The sequence below is a fragment of the Anser cygnoides genome, chromosome 1 (genome assembly GCF_040182565.1).
Source record: "Anser cygnoides isolate HZ-2024a breed goose chromosome 1, Taihu_goose_T2T_genome, whole genome shotgun sequence".
NCBI classification, from domain to species: domain Eukaryota; kingdom Metazoa; phylum Chordata; class Aves; order Anseriformes; family Anatidae; genus Anser; species Anser cygnoides.
This window is the reverse complement of record NC_089873.1, coordinates 27,864,927-27,886,326: the sequence shown is the minus strand read 5'-3', so window position 1 is coordinate 27,886,326 and position 21,400 is coordinate 27,864,927. Positions and strand designations below refer to the sequence as shown.

Sequence of the window (21,400 nt, the reverse complement as noted above, 5' to 3'; positions counted from 1 at the left end):
TGAGGAATGAGCCATTTCATAAGCAACTTGAGGAAGTCTCTAGATGACAGACTCTGTTTTTTATGGGGGGCTTTATCTTCCCTGACATTCACTGAAGTGCAGGAGAATGAGCAGATGTATCAAGAGACCAGGTTTGACTAAACAGGGAATACACAACTAAACTCCAGTGTAAAAATGCAGTATACGAGAGGTAGAAGCAAGGACAAGGCTAACAAACAGAACACAGAAACAATGCCCGGGCCATGAAAAGAGCGTGAGATAGTCAATATCTTCTTTGACTCGGTCTTCACCACCAGGTCTCTGGTCTTTCTGTTTAGAGACAGGATTCAAGAAGAGAACAATGAGCAGTGGAAGGGAACTGAGTCAAAAAATAACAAAACGTACGAAGCTGCGAGATCAGATGGTATGCATCTGATTGCTTGCCAGCATCACTGTGAGGCTGCTCCACACCATTTCCAAAAGAAAGGAATCGGGGGAAGTCCTGATAACTGGAGAAAGACAAGTGGTGCATTCATCATAAAATCTTGTTGATCTGAGGAACAACAATCCAGTCAGCCACGATTTAGTCCCTGGGAAGATTGTGGAATGTGCCCTTTTGGAAGCCATTTCTGGGCACAAGAAGGTAAAGAAGGTGAGTGAGAATAGCCAACATGGATATGTGAATGGTATACCATGGTTAAAAAATCCAGTGCCAAATGCCTTCTGTGATGAAATGACAACATCTGTGGATGTGGGGAGGACAGTGGATGTTATCTAACCTGACTTAGTAAGATTTTGATCTCCCAGAGCATTCTTGTATCTTCACTGGGATGTTAAGGTATAGGTAGATGAACTACTACATGGGTTAAAATATGTCTGGATCTACAGGCTAACAGAGTACTGGGCTGTAAAAACAGGATTGCAGCCACTAAGTAAAGTGAAGTGATTAATCCTCTCAAGCTGGCAGTCATAAGATCATTTCTGGAGTGCTGCATCCACTTGGAGGCCCCTCAGTACAGGAAAAGGCATTCATCAACCGGAGCGAGTTCAGCAAAGAGCTACCAAGCTGGTTGGGGGCTGGAGTACTTGCCCTGTTAGGAGAGGCTGAGGAAGCTGAGTTTGCTCAGCTTGTTCAGAAGAGTCAGTTTCAGGAGACCTTAGAGACTACCGAGAGGACAGAAGCAGGCTCTTTACTAAGGTGCACAGTGGGAATATGAGACAGTGCCCATATTGAAAGATGGAATGTCCTGATTTCATACAAGGAAAACATTTTTCATGATGAGTATAATTGAGCACTGGAGCAGGTTGCATAAACTCCATCCTTGCAGGTTTTAACTACCCAAGAGGACAAAGCCCTCAGCAACACAGTCTAAGTGTTGATCTTGCTCTGAGCAGATTGGCGTAGATGACCATGCTTCCAATCTGAACAACTCTGTGAAATATTTTTCCCCTCCACTGGTTGTATGTAATTGACACATCATGGGTAACTCTGTGAATGACAGAGGACATAAAGGAGAATGGGGAAGATCCCATTCCCATCCATGCAGGAGCTATGCTGAAATCTCATCTGCTTTTCCAAATTCAATTCTTATTTCCCTTTGTTGCTGGGAGCCTTTAAAATGTTTACTAGAAGTAGTCTTTTGAGACAAGTAGCACTTTTTCTTCACTGAGCCATGAAGTACCATGAGGTTAAAATCTGTGTTATGCTAAGATCTCACTGTAGCTTGATCATCTGCTTCTCATGAGATTCACCTCCCCACCAAAAGAGAAAATTGTGGATTATTTCTTCCACAAAAAAAAAAAAAAAATTCAAATTTGTGATGTCAACCATGGTAAAATTTCATCCTTGGTTATATTTTATTTTCAAAGTAGAAAGTAGACTCATGCTATACTATATGAAAATGGGCTTTACAATTTAAATAATAATTATATCTGAAGGCTAATTCAAAATCTCTGGCATTTTATAATGATAATCCAGAGATGTGAAAGTCTATAAAGCAACTAAAGCATTCTCAGACTTCACAATAAGACTACTTTTAGCATAATTATAGTAATTAAGACCCTGTTATTAATAACTTTCATTTCAGATTAACAAGCCACTTATGTAGTACAATATAAAGAGGCTTCTAATTACAGTGACAACACTGTGATTTTTGAAAACTGTTTAATAATGTGTGATAAGTGACTGCCAACTTGCATTAAGCTGTTTTACGAATCCTGCATAGACTTGATGTTTGATAATCCTGTTTTGAAGACAGGATTTGAATTGCAAATTAAATTCAAAGGCAAATGCAGCATTCTTCTGCCAGAAAGGGTAGAATCTTTATTTGTAGTGCTGAGCAGACCTATAAAAGCACAGCAGCACTTGATAAATCAAGTCTGTAATTTTTTGTTATTTGATGTAGCTGGCTGTCTGATTCAAAGAATGCTGACAACAATAATACTTCTGTTAATAATCTGAGTGGATCAAAATCTCAAGTGAATTCTCTAGTTTAAACAAGGCACCCACTTAACAGGAAAGATAAACTAGTTCAGAAGAAATAAATAGATGCAAGTTTTTTGACTTATCTAACATCATTAAATTGTGAAATGTTAGAACTGAATCTACTTGATTACTTCAGTCATGAATTATTAAAATATGAAACAAGTGGAAAACTATGAAATAAGTGGTACTTATGAAGTCACCACTTTACTGTATATGAAGCTCTTGGATTCTCAAATGATTTTTTTTTCAAATGTTGTATGGGCTAAGGAAGAGTTATTTTTCTCATTTTACACATGAATAGTGAAATACAGAAGCTTCAGATAAAAAAAAAAAAATCAGTAAGAATCAGTAAGATTTAAGGAACTTTAACTGAGTCGTTTTTGTTTTTTTTTTTTCTGAAATGTTTATCTCCAAAATGTCATTTAGAGTCATGAAACCATTCCAGTTTATTGAGCCTAAAGTGAGTGAATCCTGAGCTAAATGGTAGTGACAAAGTTTCAAACTGAGCTACCAAATTCTGACAAGTTTTTGTGGACACAATTGGTTACTATATTATAATATGTCCAAGTTATAATCGAATTCACCTATTCTTTACAAAATATGAAAAAAGACAACCCAGACTTACTTTATGCAAAAAATCACATATTTCTTGCAAAGATTAGAAACAAAAGGTTTATAGTTTGCTGCAGTTCTGGGAGAATAATTTACTTAGCACAAATGCAGTTTTACTTGACCCGATTGCATTTGTGAAGTTGGGCTGAACTTGAAAAATAGGTTTTATTAATTTAAATACAATATCAAAAAAGAAGGGGAGGGGGGACAGGTGACATGACACATATTTACAAGGGACAGTTTAAAAAAAAAAAAAAACAGCACAGAAGGATACATTTTTCTTCCCCAACATTATCATCGACTGCACAATAAAGATGCCTGGGATATAGAAGTTGCCCAGTTCATAGGTTCTAAATGTGGCTACACTTGCATCTATCCTACCTTAAACGGAATGGATAATTATCCAGAACCAGGCGCTAGTTCTTCACAGCAGGGATTTTGCACAAAAAGGGATATATCTAAATAAAGGTATGGTTTTTATCAAAGCTGTTCTGCTCAGTTCAGAGTATTTTAAGTACATACTTGGTGAGACAGGATGATTCCTTACTTTATAGGTTAAGGAGTTTTGTGGGAGAGTCAGTATAAAAAGACAAAGTACTAGACAAGGATCTCCCATACTTCCACAGTTGGATGCCCTAACCACGAGACTATCTAAGAGGAGATTAGCACATCCACTTCACTTGGTTGCTGAATATAGCCATTAACTTCTATTCGAAATGCCTCCAAAAGGGGCCTTTATCTGTCAGTAAAATTTCCAGTGAAGCAGGGGCAAGAGTTTTTAACTCTAACAAAAGACGACAAAATATTCTCCACAATTCATGTTTTAGGAAACACCTGAATTATCTGGCATTAACAATAAATCCATTTCTCTCTCCTCTCTATTGTTCCACCTCCACAAGCAAATCAAACAAAAAAGAAATGACAATAAACAAATAAAAGACATGTCCTGGGTAGGATGTGAGGCAGAGAAGCTTTCATCTCAAATATGGCAAAGTTGATGTCTGACAAAGTTACAAGATACTGAAAATAGACTCTGTACCAGAAAGTGTTGGATAGCCTTGGCTATTGGTACTATAATTTGTCATTCATGGAAAAATGCACAAAGAAAGAAAGGAAAGGAAAAACATAGGGAAGTAGACATGTACACGGGCACACTGACTGCTGACTTTCTTTCCCTGTGTTCCTTTTTGTATATATTCCCTTAGTAACAGATAAATACAAGATGCTATCAAGCAATATTAAAATACCTTTTTTTTGAGAAAGGAAGGCAAAACATGGATGAGAAAGGTAAACTAAGACACCAGTCACTCCATATAAGGGAATGGGAGGAAGATGTAAACCTAATAACATAGCAGCAAAGGGTAAGAGAAAACAGACGTGGAAAAAAATAGAATGAAAATATATGAAAAGCTCTAATCTGATGAACCGTATTGTTTGTACTGTTTCTTTTTATTAATGTCTTGTGAATCCTTTACTCTTTACCAGTAAAGGAATACAGCTGATATATAAAACAGCTGTCAGAAATTGTGCTGCAATTTTTCATGCCTTCCCTTCATACAGAAAAAAAGAAATACACCATATGGGCAATGAAGAAGTGAAAACACAAAGTGAGATATAATTTCAACAACTTCTGCTTTTTTCAGCATTTCAGCATCATGTTCCATCCAATATCTTTGAGACAGCAGTACCTCCACTGTTCATTAGAACCAGATGCTTGATCCATTGAATACATTTATCCTGTTTTAGTGATTTGAACTGGCTACCCAAGGAATCAGCAAAGCACCAGAGGTGCTACAAGGAAGGTCATGAGACTGTGCAGAGGGGGCGGAAGAGGTAGGAAATGGAACTACTGCTTTAGTCAGAATTGGCTGTCAGATATGATCAGTTTCCTCTCTAATCGTTCCTCAGCTACATATGTATCTTTACTGAATTTTCTTTGTAAACACATGAAAATATTTTTTTTCTCCCCAAAACACACTGTTGTTAACTGCATGTAAACTGATACACCATTTGAAGTCATTAGAATTACATGGGGAAATGCTCTCCACCGAAGAATTATGAATCTTAACTGGCATTCCCATCAAATGGATTAGTGAGACTAAACTTGTATTTAAATAGAGGTAGCAAGTGCTAGACCAATAGCAAACATATTATCATATGACACCACTTAAGTTGGAAAAAGGATTCAAGTGTTTCGCACAGTTCTCCAGGACTGGAAAAGAGAGAGAAAAAGAGAGAGAGAAGCAGCAAGTCAAAGGAGAGAGTCTGCTTCCTGTAATTTTAGATTATTGTCCTAACTTTAATTTTTCTTGCTGTGCACCATACATATCATCAGAAACCAGAAATCATTCCTACTGAGACTAGTCTTTTGACAAGCTGTAAGTTACTGTATAAGATCTCAAACGGGTAAGGTCTCAAATGGGTACCATTTTTGTTAATCTAAGAGTGGTTTTGATCAGTGTCAGAAAAAGCAAGAGCATCTGATCTATCAAAGCGGCAGTTTGGCGATACACAACCCTAATGGCAACCTCCAGCTACTTAAGAGAAAAACTTCTGCTTGCAGAGCCAAGCCTGAAGGTTTTTCTATGTCTATAAAAGGAGCCTGGTATGCAGGAAAGCTGATGCCCATTGCCTGTTTCCTGAGTCTTAACAGGCTTGCTTCTCTCAGATGTGGGTGGCAAGTATCATAACAGACTGTAATTATGAATGGATACATAAAGAATTCAATTACCTATTAATGTTCCTTGGCATTTGTAGCCATAAAAGCATGATGTCATATACCGTAACTACTTGCTTTCAATAGTGTTAGCAATCTCTGCAAGCCTCCGTTGAAATTATTAAATATACATTATAGCAAAAGAGTCACTATGTTTCTATCCAGCTGGTAGTTATGTTATCCCTTTTTAGACATTATATACAATCTTTATGTAAATTATTACTAATGGAAAATCTGAGAACTGCAGAACATTTGCTGGAGTTCTGTTGCAAGGGAAAGGAGCCAAACAAGTACTCATAATATTATTTTGTTGGTAGAGCTGTACAGGAAATTATTTCCTATCCTTTTGTTGTTGTTGTTTTGAGAGAGAGAGAGAGAGAGAGATTAAAAATTTTCTGGCATTGCACTGAAATGAAACCAAAAATGTTCAAAGTGAGAAATTTGACAGAAGCATCCTTTGCCCTTTACTGAACTAACTACCCCCACAGTCAAAGCATTCACCATGGTTACATTCTTCTAGTCTGAGCCAGCCAGAGCAGGATCAGATATTGGTCCTTTGTAACTCATGTAAATAACTCAATCATAGGTAAAACAGAAATTTTCTTCCTGTGTTTTCTCACTATGATCAGAAATTCCACTCCTAGTGTTTTATTTGTTTTATCCCTGCAGAAAGTTTTGATTTCAAAGAAAAGGCCTGTTCTTACGGAGAAAAAATGTTTGGCAGAAAAATTCTGCCTAATTCTCGTTTCCAAGTTTTTCTACTGAATGTTAAGAGATCTTTGACATATTTTAAACAACTGTAAAGGGTTAAAGAAATTGATGGAGATAGAATCAACATAACTTCAAGACAAATATCAATATTTTTGGATCACTCTGCAGATGGAAAACATAGGCGTCTAGACAGCTGTTCCAGATCAAAGTGAAATATTAGAATCTATCAGGAATCATAATAAGGAAACTATAGAAGCAACTACAATAACAGAATTCCTTTCTGCTATTTCTTCTCATCTTTAGATGAGACAGATAACACTTCTCAGCACTGTCAAAAATCAAACCACAGAATCACAGAATACTTGAGGCTGGAAGGGGCCTCTGGGGGCCACCTGGTCCAACCCCTCTGCTTAAGAAAGGTCACCTGGAGCACATTACCCAGAATCATGTCCAGATGGCTTTTGAATATCTCCAAGTAGGGAAAGTTCACAACCTCTCTGGGCAACTCACGATAGTGCTCCATCACCTGCACAGAAAAAAAGTGTTTCCTAATATGTGATGGAAACTCCTGTGTTTGTTTGTGCTCACTGCCTCTTGTTGTGATACTGGCACCATGGAAAAGAACCTGACTCCATCTTTCTTACACTGTCCCTTCAAGTATTTATAAACGTTGATGAAATTCCCCCTGAACCTTCCCTTCTCCAGGCTGGATCCCCAACTCTCTCAGCCCTTCCTCAAAGGTGAGGTGCTACAGTCCCTCGATCATTTTTGTGGCCCTTCATTGGACTCTCTTCAGTATGTCCGTACCTCTCTTATATTGAGGAGCCCAAAACTAGACACAGTATTCCAGGTGTGGCCTCACCAGTGCTGAGGACAGGAAGGATCACCTCTCTCAACCTGCTGGCAATATACCTTCTAATGCAGCCCAGATACCAGTAGCTTTCTTTGAGGCAAAGGCACACTGCTGGCTCATGCTCAACTTGGCATTCACCAGGAGTCCCAGGTCTTTTTCTGCAAAGTCACTTTCCAGCTGAGTGGCCCCCAGCATGTACTAGTGCCTGGGGTTGCTCCTCCCAGGTGCAGGACTTTGCACTTCCCCTTGTTAAACTTCATGAGGTTCTTGTCAGACCATTTCTCCAGCCTGTCGAGGTTGCTCTGCACGGCAGCACAACCCTCTGGTATATCACCCACTCCACACAGTTTTCTGTCATCTGCAGACTAGCTGAGGGTAAACTCTGCCCCATCATCCATTACTGAATCTGATGAACAGTATTAGACCCAATATTGACCCCTGAGGTATCCTGTCTCCAACTAGACTTCATTCCACTCATCAGCACTTTCTGGGCCTGTTTTACAACAGGAGGTGCTGGTCCATTGTGATCCGTGTAAGAAAGACACTCAGATTCTGTAAAGTATCACTTAAACTCACATTTTTTATGGCTAACACTAGAAAAAGAGAATAACATAAACAATCTTATATCCTTTTTGATGCCGGGAGCCCCGAGCAGTGCAAGATTGAAGGTCACACTGTACATGCAGAATGGCACAGCACAGCCTGGGCCTACTCAGGTTAACTGTTACGTGGATCACTAACTCCTTCACGTTCAATGAATGATCTTCTGGTAAGGATCACTACAAGGCTCAGCTGTTCAGCCAGTTTTCAGTCCACCTCACTGACTGCTCATCCAGCCCATAATCCAACAGCTTCTCTACTAGTATCTTACGGGATACAGAGTTGAAAGCCTTACTGAAGTCTATGTAGACAAGATCTGCTGCTCTCACCTGCCAAGCCAGTCATCTCGTCGTTGATTATCAGGCTGGTCAAGCATGACTTCCCCATGGTGAATCCATGCTGACTACCAATCACCTTCTTGTATTTCATGTGCCTGGAAATGCTTTCCAGGTTCAGCTGCTCCATCACCTTCCTTGGGAAGGAAGTGAGGCTGACTGGCCTGTAGTTGCCTGGGTCCTCCTTCTTGTTCTTTTTGAAGACAGGAGTGATATTTGCTCTCCTCCAGTTTTTGGGCACCTCTCCCAGTTTCAATGGTTGCTCAGGGATTATTGAGCGTGGCCTCACAATGACATCTGCCAATGCCCTCAGCACTCATGGATTCAACCGATCAGGGCTTGTGGACTTATGTTATGTCCAGTTTCCTTAAGTATTCCCTGACCTGATCCTCTGCCACCAAGGGTACATCTTCCTTTCTCACACTGGTTTCTGGACCTTGGGATTTCCAAAGTCTTGTCTTAATAGTAAAGACTGAGGCAAAGGCAACATTCAGTATCTCATTGTTTTGCATACCCAACCAGTTGCTTTTGACGTCCCTTGCCAGTTTCAACTCCTTACTTAGTAGTTTTCTGACACTGGATTTATAATTTATTTATATCATAATTTATGATATATTTTGAGTAAGTTGTTGGGATTTTTTTTGTCTAAGTAGATTTACTTCGATTAGAGATTTATTAACACGGGAACCTTCTTCACATTGGCATGTTTGCAATTACTGATTTTGTGACTGGGACTAAAGAGCAGAGTTGGATTAAAGACTTAGCTCCATTCTCCACTACATAATTCCTGAGTTATATCCAGTAAAGGATTTTAGAAGCCTAAAGGATATGCACTATAGTGCCTTGTTTCTGTGCTAGGGTACCTAAAGTACATAGAGGTCATGGAGCAGTTCCATAACCCAAAACAGACTGAAAACTATAAAGTGCAGCAAGCAAGAAAGGAATCTGTCAGTAAGCAGCTGCCTCCCAATTTATCTAAACCACCTATACTTGGTAGAAACATCTCTGCCTGTTGGGAAATAGAGATGGTAACCTCCTCCTCCTACCCTAGTTTTTTCAAAGAACAAAGTACAGTTAATTCTTTCCTTTTAAAAGAGATTTTTCTTTTACTGTTTTCTCCCCTCCCCTTCTCTTCCTGCCTCTAACATTGTCTATGAAGTGGAAGATCCAGGTTTAAGTTCCTCTTCTTACTGAAGAAGTCTATGTCTTTTCCAGCAAGTGTCATGATCATGAAGCTATAGCGTATTTGCTATCATTTTGTTTTGCCACTGTTTCAAGAACTGAAGAATCACAGGCAGAGACAAGGAGAACAAGAAAGAGCATGACTGTAGCCCATGTTAAGGGTTCTTTGGATAGTAAGTCCTTCTCTCCTGCAGAACTAGCTCTGCAGAACTAGCTCTGTATAACTGCATACCCACTAACTTAGAGAAATATACAACTATTTCACTAATTCAGTGGACTGCTTCTCTTCTATACGATGGCACTACTTCATTATCTACTCCTCTATCAATATACTTCATCTAACTAGCCAAAGTCTGGTAGCTAGACTACTGTCCTAACAGATGGAGTCTGCAATTTGAATCCCTACCAGGTTGAAGAAAGCTGACAACTTCATACTGTAACTTGGGGGCAGGTTCACTATCTACCAGGTCAGTACAGAAGAAGTGGGGCAGATGCTTTTCTCACTCTTTAAAGAAAGCCATAGCTGTTACTGCATTTTGTGAGGATCTTCAATCTGTCTTTTGTTTCATACATTGTCTGAGACTTCCTAAAAGATTAAGCCTCTCTAACACATTAAATATAATGAAAGTTTGTCTGTAGATCTTGAGCAGACTACGTATGACATATCAAGTTATCCAATCACTATTAATATTCAGAGAATCTCAAATGTAGGTAAGCAACAAGTAAAACAATTAACATGAAATGGAGAACTAAGAATGTGCTTAGCTGGGAAGCAGACAGTCAGGGGGGAGAGACTTGCAACTTTTGATTTAGACACCCAAATGCCATTCTAGTTGTGGTTTTTTTTTGGATCTACCCCAAGGCATTACACATAACTTTCCCTTGTTTTATTCAAATGGATACAAAAAGGTAAATGTTATCCCTTTCTCAAGCTGAAATGTTTTTTGAAAACTAAATTAGTGTATTAAGCCACTTTGAGGCAAGACAGACTCCTATATTTATATTACACTTAAGATTATACTTACAAAAAAATCTTAAAAGCACACAGTGTCATCAGTTATATGCCTGAAGCACTGAGTAAACAGTGCAACTAGAAGAATTTAGCTGGAAGCTAGTCTGTTACATTTGCTTCAAGGTTTAAACAAAAGAACTGTTTATGAAATAACAGCTTTCCTAGAAACAAATATTAAGCATTGCTAAGTTATTATGATATCGTCCTTCCTCTCATTCAAGGATGAATTTATACATCATCTATATAATCTACCAATCTAATGTTCGAAGATATATAGCTATTCCAAATGCATTTAACATCACAGCATCTGCAAACAAAATTGTAAAAACAAGAAGACAGTCAGATAAATTGTCCACTTTCCTTACTCTGTGTTCCTCAAAGCATGTATGGTAGAATTATCAGCTTTTTCCCAGCTTCTGTCTGTTGTCTCCATGAACGTTATTGTGGGAAAGTTAATACTGAGGGGGGAGGAGGGGAGAAAGGAAAGGAGAGAAAAAATACAGTTAAATCATACAAGATTTTATTCTGTTTTGTTTTGTTTTTTTAGCTTCCTCAAATGAAAATGTGCTTCTACATATATTCCCATATGAAAAGAGGACTATGAGACTTTCATTCCTCTGCTTAGCACAACAGTGCTTAGCAAGTCCTTCTGGCGTTTTTCACTATTACCTTAGATCATTCATCAGTGCAGTCACTGCACAGGCTTGATCTCCTGCTCAGTCCTTTGATCTCGGTCTGAGGAAGTTAGGAGTACGGATGGCATTCAAACCATATTCATCTCAGGCTTACCAGCATTTCAAGCACTCTGACTTCCCCCTTGCCTTTCACCCCAGAATGAGCAGGACGAATGAGAGCAAGAAATGAAAAACAAAATTTCAAAACCTAACAAAATTCACACAACAACCCGTATCCACCTCTTCTGAACAGAAACACACTGAGCACAACAGTACCACCTGATGGCCTCCATCCTCTCTTTTTTTTTTTTTTTTTTTCCTAATATTATGGCTTGAGACCATCCGCTCAGTTTTCTATTGAACTTCTTGGTCAAAGTCTGTTGCATGGATTCTTTGGTAGGAATCCATGCACCACAATGCCCATTCCAGCAGAAAAGTCAAACAGAATTTTGCTTTTACCTGTTAACAGACAGCAAACAGGCGTAGTCTCATTTTCCCTTTGTAACAGTCATCTTTCAACAAGTAATGACACACGGAAAAATTAAACACTGAAAGAGAAGTATATTTGGCCTCTAGGAGAGAAGAAAAAAAAAAAAGCCAAAGACTTGAGAAACATTGATATGTGTGGAGAGAGAAGATTAGACTTCAGATGACTGACTAAATAATCTACCAAATTATTCATGACCACTTGCAAGGGTAGTTATAAAGTCTGTATGAATGTTTGCTATTTTTCACGAAGATCAAAAGGCATATGAAAGAAGGGTATATTTATGGAAGTAATCAATCTTGCATATTAGTAATTATTCTGTCACTTTATATTATATACACCTTATATATAAATTACATTTTCTATTTGCAGTTACGTGCCAGGATTGATCATGCACATATGAATTTGAAGACTGGGGTCAAAGTCTACATTTTTTTCAGAACAGTCATCCACAGCCAACAGGAGAAAAAAAATGTTTCTCAGTTCAATGACTGGACAAAAGTCAGTCCTATAAAATGCGCAGTGACACACAATGAGACCGGGTCCTGGAGAGCCAAAATCTGTTCAGTGGATTCAGGTGGAAGCAAGTGGTGAACTTGGCAGTGTTGGGTTGCAGGTTGGACTGGATGATCTTTGAGGTCTTTTCCAGCCTCAACTATTGTAGGGTTCTGTGAAATTGTTCCGCATGACTTGTGGGTTCCGTGGCAGCAGGGAGAAACCCCATCCCCTTTTACACAGGCGTACAACGGAGGCTGGCAGCTGCTGGGCACATGGCAGCGGCCTCCACGAGGCTCACCCTCTCCTCCCTCCCTCCTTCCTCCTCCCAACCCCATATTAATTTATCTTCCCCCCCTATACGGCCCGCACCAGAGCCCCCAGGCCCCCGGGGCCTCCCCTCGCCCCCAGCCTCCCCCCTGCCCTCCCCAGCCTCCGCAGCCGGGCCTGGGGCCGGCCTCCGGGCGGGGCGGGGCTTGTCGGGGCGGGGCTCCCGATTGGCCGTCGGCCCGGCGGGGCGGGCGGGGATTGGCTGCCGCGCTGCCTTTGTTCGGAGGCAGCGGCTGCCGCAGGGCACAGCGGAAGTTCGGAGCGCGGCGGCGGCTGCGGGGTGCGAGGGGCGGCGGCGGCGTCGCGACAGCCTCGGTATCGCGACAGGCGCAGCGGTGTCCGGCCAGGCGGCGGCGGCAGCAGCATGGACTTGGAGAGCAAAGTGAAGAAGGTAAGGGCGGGGACCGGGCGGGGGTCGCGCCCCGTGGCCGCCCGCCTCCGGTTGAGGGCACGGGGAGGGATCCGCAGGTAAATGGGGGTCCCCAGGGCTGCTGGGGGGGGAGGGGGGGGGGGTCTGGGGACGTGCCCGACCTGGGGGGTGTGCCCGCAGTGCTGGTCCCCGGAGCTAACTTCCGAGCTGGTGTGTCACTGATGAGCATCGCCAGCCCTCCGCGTAGGAAGTGGGGTGGCTCTTTACCTTCTTTGTGCTGTTCTGAGAGGTATTGAGTAGTTGGTTTGGAGGCAAACCGGCAAACGGTGAAGGGTAAGTAGCAGAAACTGCCATATAATCCAGTTGTACCAGGTCTTGTTCCAAAACTCGCTATTTAAAACCCCCAGTGTAGCACTGAGCTCATCAGGGCACGCCTCTGAGTCTTTGCTTCGGGTGCTGCTGCGAATTAATTGTAATAAACGAAGTAAAAACAGTTATTTTGTAAGAAGCACTTTAGCAAAGTTTTGTAACAGAGGCTGTGAAAGGTTACAAAGTTACAAAGTTTTGTAACAGAGGCTGTGAAAGTAGAAGGAGCCTTGTACGTGGATTAAATCTGTACCCTTTCATATACCCTTGTGGGTATATGAAATATACCCACATATACCCTTGTGGGTATAATTTTCATATACCCTCGTGGGTATGTGAAATATACCCTTGTGGGTACAATTGTCATATACCCTTGTGGGTATATGAAAATTAGTCTTCTGAAATACACAGTTTATTGATGTGCATGACTTTGTTTCCAAGTTATGTTAAAGTGTAGTAACTTTAAGTGTGCATATGCTCCTTCATATATACCTGTATGGTTGTTCCAACTTAGAAACTAGGAACTGGCTCAGATACCAGAGTAGCTGTACGGCATGGAAGGCTATCAGTTACCTCAGGGTTGAACCCTGCTGAAGAAGGTTAGCCTTGAGTTACAGCTTTCTCTGAGCGATGGCATGACAGAGCTTGTTCACTGAGAGTTATTTGAACTCCAGGAGAGGTGCGTACTTGTGGAAGATGCAGCATTCCTATTCAGAATTTCTCAATCTCAAGTGAAAGTAAATAGGTGGTGTGAAGTATCAATAAAGTTCTGCTGATAATAGAATCCTGGGTTGAATAAACTTACAGCAGGTGAAAGTATGCTTTAAATTGCAGTGTAATTATTGGACAGTCTTGTGTTGAAAGTCTACTTGACTGCTCTTGTCTTACTTTTCTTCATTTGGCCTTCATTCTTTCATCAACTTCAAAGACTTTCTGAATGCACCTAAACAGATGTAGAAGCTGGTGCAATAAAAGAAACGAGCATAGCTCTGTTTATAGAAAATATGAATTATTTTCTATTCAGCTTTACATCATAAAACATCTTTTAGCAGCATTAATAAAGACCTTCGTGTTTGCTTAATTTCTATAAAACATGTTCAGAAAACCACTTTTATTCTTTGTACTTTCTCCCATGTTCACCTTTCCTTATCAAGTTTTTTCCCTTTATAATGTAGGTAAAGCACATTTTCCAAAAGAATAGACAATGATCTGTGTCAGCATCAAGATGAACAAGGAAGCTTTCCAGTGTAAAGTTATGTTCTGTAATAAATCCTTTTTTTGTTCATTAGTGATATTTACTTAATCAGAGTTTCTTCAGATTTTGTATGCTGAAATGAAATAATACGTCACATCAACTATGCATTAGCTGCATGTCTTCAGTCTACATCTCCTAATCTCCATTCTATCCCTGTTTGTTTCCTTAACTTTTACTTCTCTCCTGTTTTCTGCCAACTTCCATCTTTCTTGGAAGGTGGGAGAGTATTTTGGGAAGCTTTCAGTCAAGTTTATGAAAGCCACTCTGAGAGAAGCCTCTCTTGAGGTAGAGATGGCCTCATCAGATTTCTGTGTCCACCTCCAGCAGAGGATTAACCACAGGTCAGAGTTCCTACCTCCATCCTTCTGCACTGCACCGTGGAGAGAAATAACTTGAGTTCTTTTATAAAATCTGAAGGGGGGAAAAAAAAAAACTAATAAATTCCTGGTGGGCAGGAGTTTCTAAGACTGAACAGAGGAAAGCAGGAATTGCCTCACTGTTACTAAATGCATTGCTGCTCCATTACTCCCCAAACTCAAAAATCGGAATGTAGAAGCAGGCTGTTCAATAACTCATGGATTCAGCTGAACAAAGGGAACTGAGTGCCCAGTGAAGGAGGGTGTGGTGTGGAGGCTCAAACACCCAGCTGATTCTGTAACAAGACAGCTTCTTCCCCCACCCACAACTGTTCCATTATAACTGGGTAATATAATGGACTCTTTCTGCTTCTAGAAAACTTCCAGATGAAGTTTCCAAGGTGACACTTCTAAGATTTTTTCAAGTGTCAGTAGTCCTTGAGTCCAATTTTCAGCTGTGTGCTTCTACTCTGGCTCTTCGGACAACTGCTGTTGGCTTTCAAGGGGTTCTTAATGTACTGGAGAAAAATGTGCAGCTTTGTGAATAGTGTAGCTATATCTAGGTGTCTGGGATTGTACAAAAAAACTCACACTTAGAAAAGTATCTCAGAGTCTATTTTCAGTGTTCACATCAGATTTCTATTTTTTTCCTGATAAAAAATCTAGTGCAGTTGACCTGGCAGGCATTGCTTCCCCTCCAGCAGAGCAATAGACCTGAAACAACTTACCTGTCCTGCAGGAGGAACTACTGCCTCACCTACCACACTTTCAAACCTATTGTTTTATCCGTAAATAAATTATATTTTTGCTGTCATGTGAGAGGAAAAACAGCAGTCATGTGTAACATACCTTGCTTAAGTGTTTGGCTGGAGATTGGATTGCTTGAGCTCAGACTTCTAATTTAACTTCTTTGGTTTAGTTTCTTCTTTGTGCTGTAAAACTCCGCTTACTGTCTTCACAAGTGGCTGGAGGAGGCAAGTCTGCCGTGTAGACTGATGGCTCTTTGGTATGAATCCTGGGTTCTGGACAACCACAGTCAGGAAAAAAAAAATTTTGGGTTGAATTTTCGGGACAGAATATATGGAGAACATATTAGTCCCTACATGTGGGTATACATATGTAACTTTTGGAAGTAGTCTGGTTGCCATGCTTCTTAGACGCAAAATAAGAACTCTGGCATACATCTAGCAGTGAATAATGTAGGAAAAGCACAGTTGGATGGCAACTTTTTTAGCTATGATGTAAACACTGTCCAATTCCTTACTATTACGCTCTAAAGATGAAGGAGTTTCAGGCTAACTTTCTTTTCCTTGGAATGAACTGAATTTGTTGTTTTGTTTTTAGGAGCATGAAGATAACTTTGTACAACAGAGTTGAAGCCTGAGAACAGTAGCTGTAGCTTGGAAAGTACTTGTGCAGCAAACAGACGACTATTTCTCCCAAATACAATATACACTGTGTTCTTGAACTTCACTTTAGGGGGTATAGGGAAAATGAAGATTTAATGCTTTCTTAGAGACCCTGTTAGAATAAAGTTCGGCTAGTGTGGATTTTTGCCCTGTCTTTCACCTCAGTGAACTTCTTAAAATGAATCAGTAGGTCACAGTCCTGCTGGCAGCATGGTCTCATGCTTTACTGGGCAGAATAAGAATCTGTCATGGAGTCTGTTCTGTATAAGCTTTCATGGTATAATGCTTGCTTTGTAGAAAGAACTCTGTTATGGGAAGGGGGCTAAGGAGTTCAGGGGAAGAGGTGCAACTGTTCCCAAGTGTGGTATGTCTGTGTAGTTCACTATGTGTGTGAGACTGTTTGTTCTGTTATTGTGGAAAACCAAACAGAATTCTGTAGACATCACTAAGTAAACATCTGTAATGCTCTCTGATACATGAATGAGTTAAGTACGCATAGGAGCAAAGTCAACTTTGTCATCTTCTGCAAAGCATGATTTAGTAATATCTGTTGAGTTACACTTCCTGCTGACATCACTGTTTGTTTTGGTGTTACTGCTGTGGAAACCCATGATACAAGAGCTTTTTTCACTGTTTCTTAAGTGTAGTAAAATCAAGGGGGAAAAAAAATCCACATATGAACCTATTTGCCTATGAGGAGAAGTATGAAAGCAAGTATGGAGATGTGAGAAGAACTGGTTAAGTTTGTTTAACAAAAAAATGGAGCAAGTACTTCCTGTTGTGGTTTTCTTATGCGTTTTTTTTTTTCACCCTCAAACTTGGCAGGGAAAAGTGTCAATATTGTGTTGATATGAATTGTTGCCTGGAATACCTGTATAAATGCACGCCTTTGCCAAGCTGATATCCAGGACTGACATAAAAATAACAAAGACAGCAAGGTTAAATTAAACCTTTGACTTTTTTTTTCCCTGTGGTGAGAGTACTCCCCAGGTGTTTGACCGTAAAATACCATGAAATGCCTGGAGAGCAAGCCAAGGAACAATTTGGATGCAGGACTGCCTGACTTGTAGGATCAGGTAAAACTTCTTTGCCTGGCATAATCACAAGCCAAGTATAAGTGGTGAGATGGAAAACTAGCATGCTTTAAACTATGACATTCTGTCATTGAAGGCATAACAAGCTGTTTCTGCAAGTGTTCCTGGAAAAAAAAATATTTTCTCTAGGTAAAACAATAATGCAAGTAGTAACCATGAACATTTTTTATTGCTAAAAGTGGCTAAAAATGCATTCTGTTCACCTCAAGGAAATGTAATGAAAGTGTTCTGCAAATTAATGATTTCTTACTAACAAATACAAAGTTCACAGGTGTCATGGGGTGGATGGGAAATGCACATTATGAAGTATAACACTTATACAGTAAGATATATTTTTAAATAGACACATTTATATTTACATCTCTGGTCTGTTTGTTTTTAAGCTTACCTCTCCCTTTGTGCCTTGTTTTCAGTTTGAGGCTATCTAGCTTCTGCTTCTGAAAGCATTGGCTTGAGCTGGGGTAGATTTGCAGGTCTGCTTTTGAAAACCTAATATTAGAAGGTGCAGCTGGGCAAGAGCACTGATTTTGGAGCAAAATACACATGTAACATGAAAACAAACACTTGAGTTCTTCAATTATTACCCCTTCTTCTAAGCAAGATGAGAGAGAATCTCTGCAGCGTAAATCAGAAGAGGCTTTGAACCTGGGAGACGTAATTACAAAACCATCTATTACAAGAAGTTATTTGTGGGGAGCTTTAAGGTACTCAACGTTTCTTGTTCTAGAGGTTATCATAAGCCACTAAGCTATGTAAGGCTGGAAGTAACAGGTGGTGGTGACCTGCGTTCTTGTAGTGGATTAGCTTTTTCTAGTGATCCATGCTCTGAAGCCCAGTCCTTCCAAGAGGCATCGGGCTGAGCAGCAGAGGAAGGACAGTAACTGAGTTTGCTCAGCAGCACTGGGTGAGGAATGGTGCTTACTGGGGATTTGTAGACAGTGTTACAGTGCCTGTCAACTGCACTCAAGCTTAGCACAATACAGGACTTTATGAATAAACACCACTTATTTTCTATCTACTTGAGATCTTTAGTAGCTGTTAGTCTTTTGACAGTAGACTGTAGCAGTGTCTTAAATATTTATACTCTGAACTGTTTGATATTCAGCTAAACACATCACAATAAAAAAATCTTAGTACTTGTATACTGTTGTAGTCTGTTGTAGCTTCTTGATTTACACTTCTGTTTGTTCTTCTCAGAGTATCTTTCAAATGTTTTTCTTGGATGCAGACACTTCTTGGCATCCTTCTTTCTGTGCAAATAGACTTCCTTACAAGAGCTTCTGCATCATAATCCTGGTCAACTTTTCCCTAGATCTAAATATGTATTAAAAATAATAACTAGAACAGACTTGCCATCAAATAAAATTAGGCAAGTTAAGAAATAACAAATATAGAAGGGTCCATGGGATATTTCTCTTCACTATTTTTTCCCCCTCTGTTCTCATACAGTGCTCTTAAAAGTCATATTTGGACAATGCTCTCTCATAAAAGCATATTTGTTTTATCCTTACCATTCTGGAATTATGAGAAATAAACTTTAAAAAGAGAAGAGCTGTTAAATGCTGTAACCTATTTCAAATTCCAATTTGTTGTGTTTCCCAACCAGAGAAGATATCTGCAGGTATGGGTTACACAAATGCAAGATCAGTTTTCAGCAATAAAAAACATGCACAACCCAAGACTGCATTTTAATGTGGTTTTGTTCTCACTGTCTTTCCCTCCCACTCCAATGCTTGGCTTTAACCTTGACTTTTTTTGAAAGTTTCTAAGCTACGTTAGACTCTGTTAGAAATCTCTCCTGTTGTGCTGTACAGTTTGTTTTTATTTATTTATTTTTCCAAGTCTGTATTGGAGATGGGAAACACCATCTTATATGGCCCCACTAACAACTGAATGAGTTAATAGCTGGGTAATCTTCAGACGAGGTGAGCCTTGGGATTTAACAGTAAACTCAAGAATGGCTTTAGGAGAATTCTCTTCGATTCTGTTCTTGGAATGTTCAAGGGCAGAGGAGAAAGCTGCAAAAAGGATAGGAAAGATTATTTAGGTCTGGTTTGTGCCCCGCTGTTAGTTATTCAAGTGTGCTAATGACAACTTGCTCACCATATAGCCACAACCTTTCAAATTCAGGAGAGGTCTCAAACAGTGGAATTACTTGTGTTCTTCTGCAGAGATTATTGTGCTGTAAAGTACTGTCCATGGCAAGGTGAAAGACAAAAACGTCTGCCAGGTGATGCAGGAGTTCCCTCCTGGGGAGAAAGGATGAGGAAGTAATCCCCTGCTCGGCTCTGTTCTTTTGCTGAGGCTCAGAGGATGTAAAAGAAATGTGGGAGGGAGACCTAGAAACATCAAGTTGAGCTTCTCCATTTTCTTACAGCTTCCTCTCCTACCTTCTTACCACTGTACCTCAGTGTTTCCTCTTTAAACAGACAGGAAGTTCTGTGCAGCTAGCATTATTTGAAGGCTCTATTTGGGGTATGATGACTATTAAAAAGCTGCTAAAATAATTCCAGACTTCCAGGGGAATTTTGACAGAATACTCTTGGTACCACTTGTGTCTAGCTAATTAGTGGGAGGAAATAGAAAAGACAGAATCAGACTCTAGTAACTGTGCAGTGATAATATGAGAAAGTAGACAGAAGCTGCAACAGGAGAAATTATGATTAAACATACAGACTTTCTTTCTTGTGTGGTCCAGCATTGTAGTAGGTCGTTGAATCTGCAAAATGGACAAAGTCTTGCCAAAACTGATTTAGTTGTACCTCCTCTTTCCTGGGTAGTTGGATGACCTCCAGAGAGACCTTTCAACTTGAAATAATCTATCATCCTTAAAAGCAAGTATATGCAAGCTTTAAAAACTAACTGCTGTGAGTTCATATTTTAATTCAGCCAAGACTTCTTAGGGCTTATCTTTGATAATTACAGGAAAAATGGTAATATTGAGTTCTGTGACATTGCACTTCTTTAATGACTTAAAGATAATTCTTCATTCATCACAACTTTTTTTTACCAGCACTGTGAATGGTGGCACAATTCATTCTGCATAGGAACAAATTTGTTATACAGACTTATCAATACCTCTCCGCATAGCAGAAACTATAGCTAGTGTAGCACAATTTCACTTGTATCAGACTAAACTGGCCATCTACCTTTACATGCATGGCTACTTGTGTCCATATTTTGGGGCTTTTTTGCATCCTATATAAGGAGATACTTGTCTTCTCATGCTCCTTGAAGTCCACAACACTTAAAGGAATACAAATTCTGAAATTAGTATTCTAAAATGGCAAAGAAGCCAGACTAACATTTGCTGGAGGATTTAACTCAGTAGGGGTGGGAAAAGGGATCTCTTGGACTTCTGTTCTTGGTCGTGTTCAATAAAGCTAACCATTTCAGTTAACCACTTTGGAAAATCCAGGCTTTGACTACTTTATACCAACTGCCATCTTTCTCTTACCCATGTGAACAAACTATTAGACACTCAGATTGGACCATTCGAGCTCAAGTGACAAGCTTCTACATGTGGCTGTAACATAAAGTTAGTCAACTTTTCATACTGGATTCTAGTCTGAACTGAAATAGGGCAGATTTGCAGCTACTCTCACTTTGCTGTAACCATATAAATTTCTTTACCTTTGAGAACTATTTAATCACACAGCATGCAATGGATGATGTCAGTCATTTATCTTCCATATTCAGACTATTTAAGTCCATATTGGCTATGTTAGTAATACCAGATGGTTTTAGATAGCTTTTGCTGTAAAATGAAAATTAATGGCAGTAGAAACCTTCTTCTGGCAGTATTTCAGCTGACCTATCTGTCTCCTTCTCCCATACTCCCATTTATGGGGAAAACTGATTCCATCCTGTTTTCAGACACACATTCCCCTTCTAGTGCATGCCCAGCATGCTTTGTATTTCTGGGTGCTCCAGCACAGAGCCAGCCACGTCCTTTAGAAGGCATGGGGAATAAACGTGGTCAGCAGCAGTGATGAAACACACCTCACCTCAGGCTCTCTGAGTTTCCTGAGTTACAGCAGGATCAGCTACTGAAAAGAAACAGTCGCTTCTGAGGCTGA

At 40.0% G+C, this 21,400-nt stretch overlaps 1 protein-coding gene across 1 annotated transcript in view; it reads left to right on the top strand.

Moving 5' to 3' along the window:
- Window positions 1–12,693: 12,693 nt before the first annotated feature.
- TES (testin LIM domain protein) overlaps window positions 12,694–21,400 on the top strand; it is a 28,863-nt gene continuing 20,156 nt past the window's right edge. The window contains exon 1 of the mRNA XM_066991402.1: window positions 12,694–12,862. Coding sequence (XP_066847503.1) covers window positions 12,836–12,862 — 27 coding nt within the window. The 5' untranslated portion in view covers window positions 12,694–12,835. The remainder of the gene's footprint in view (window positions 12,863–21,400) is intronic.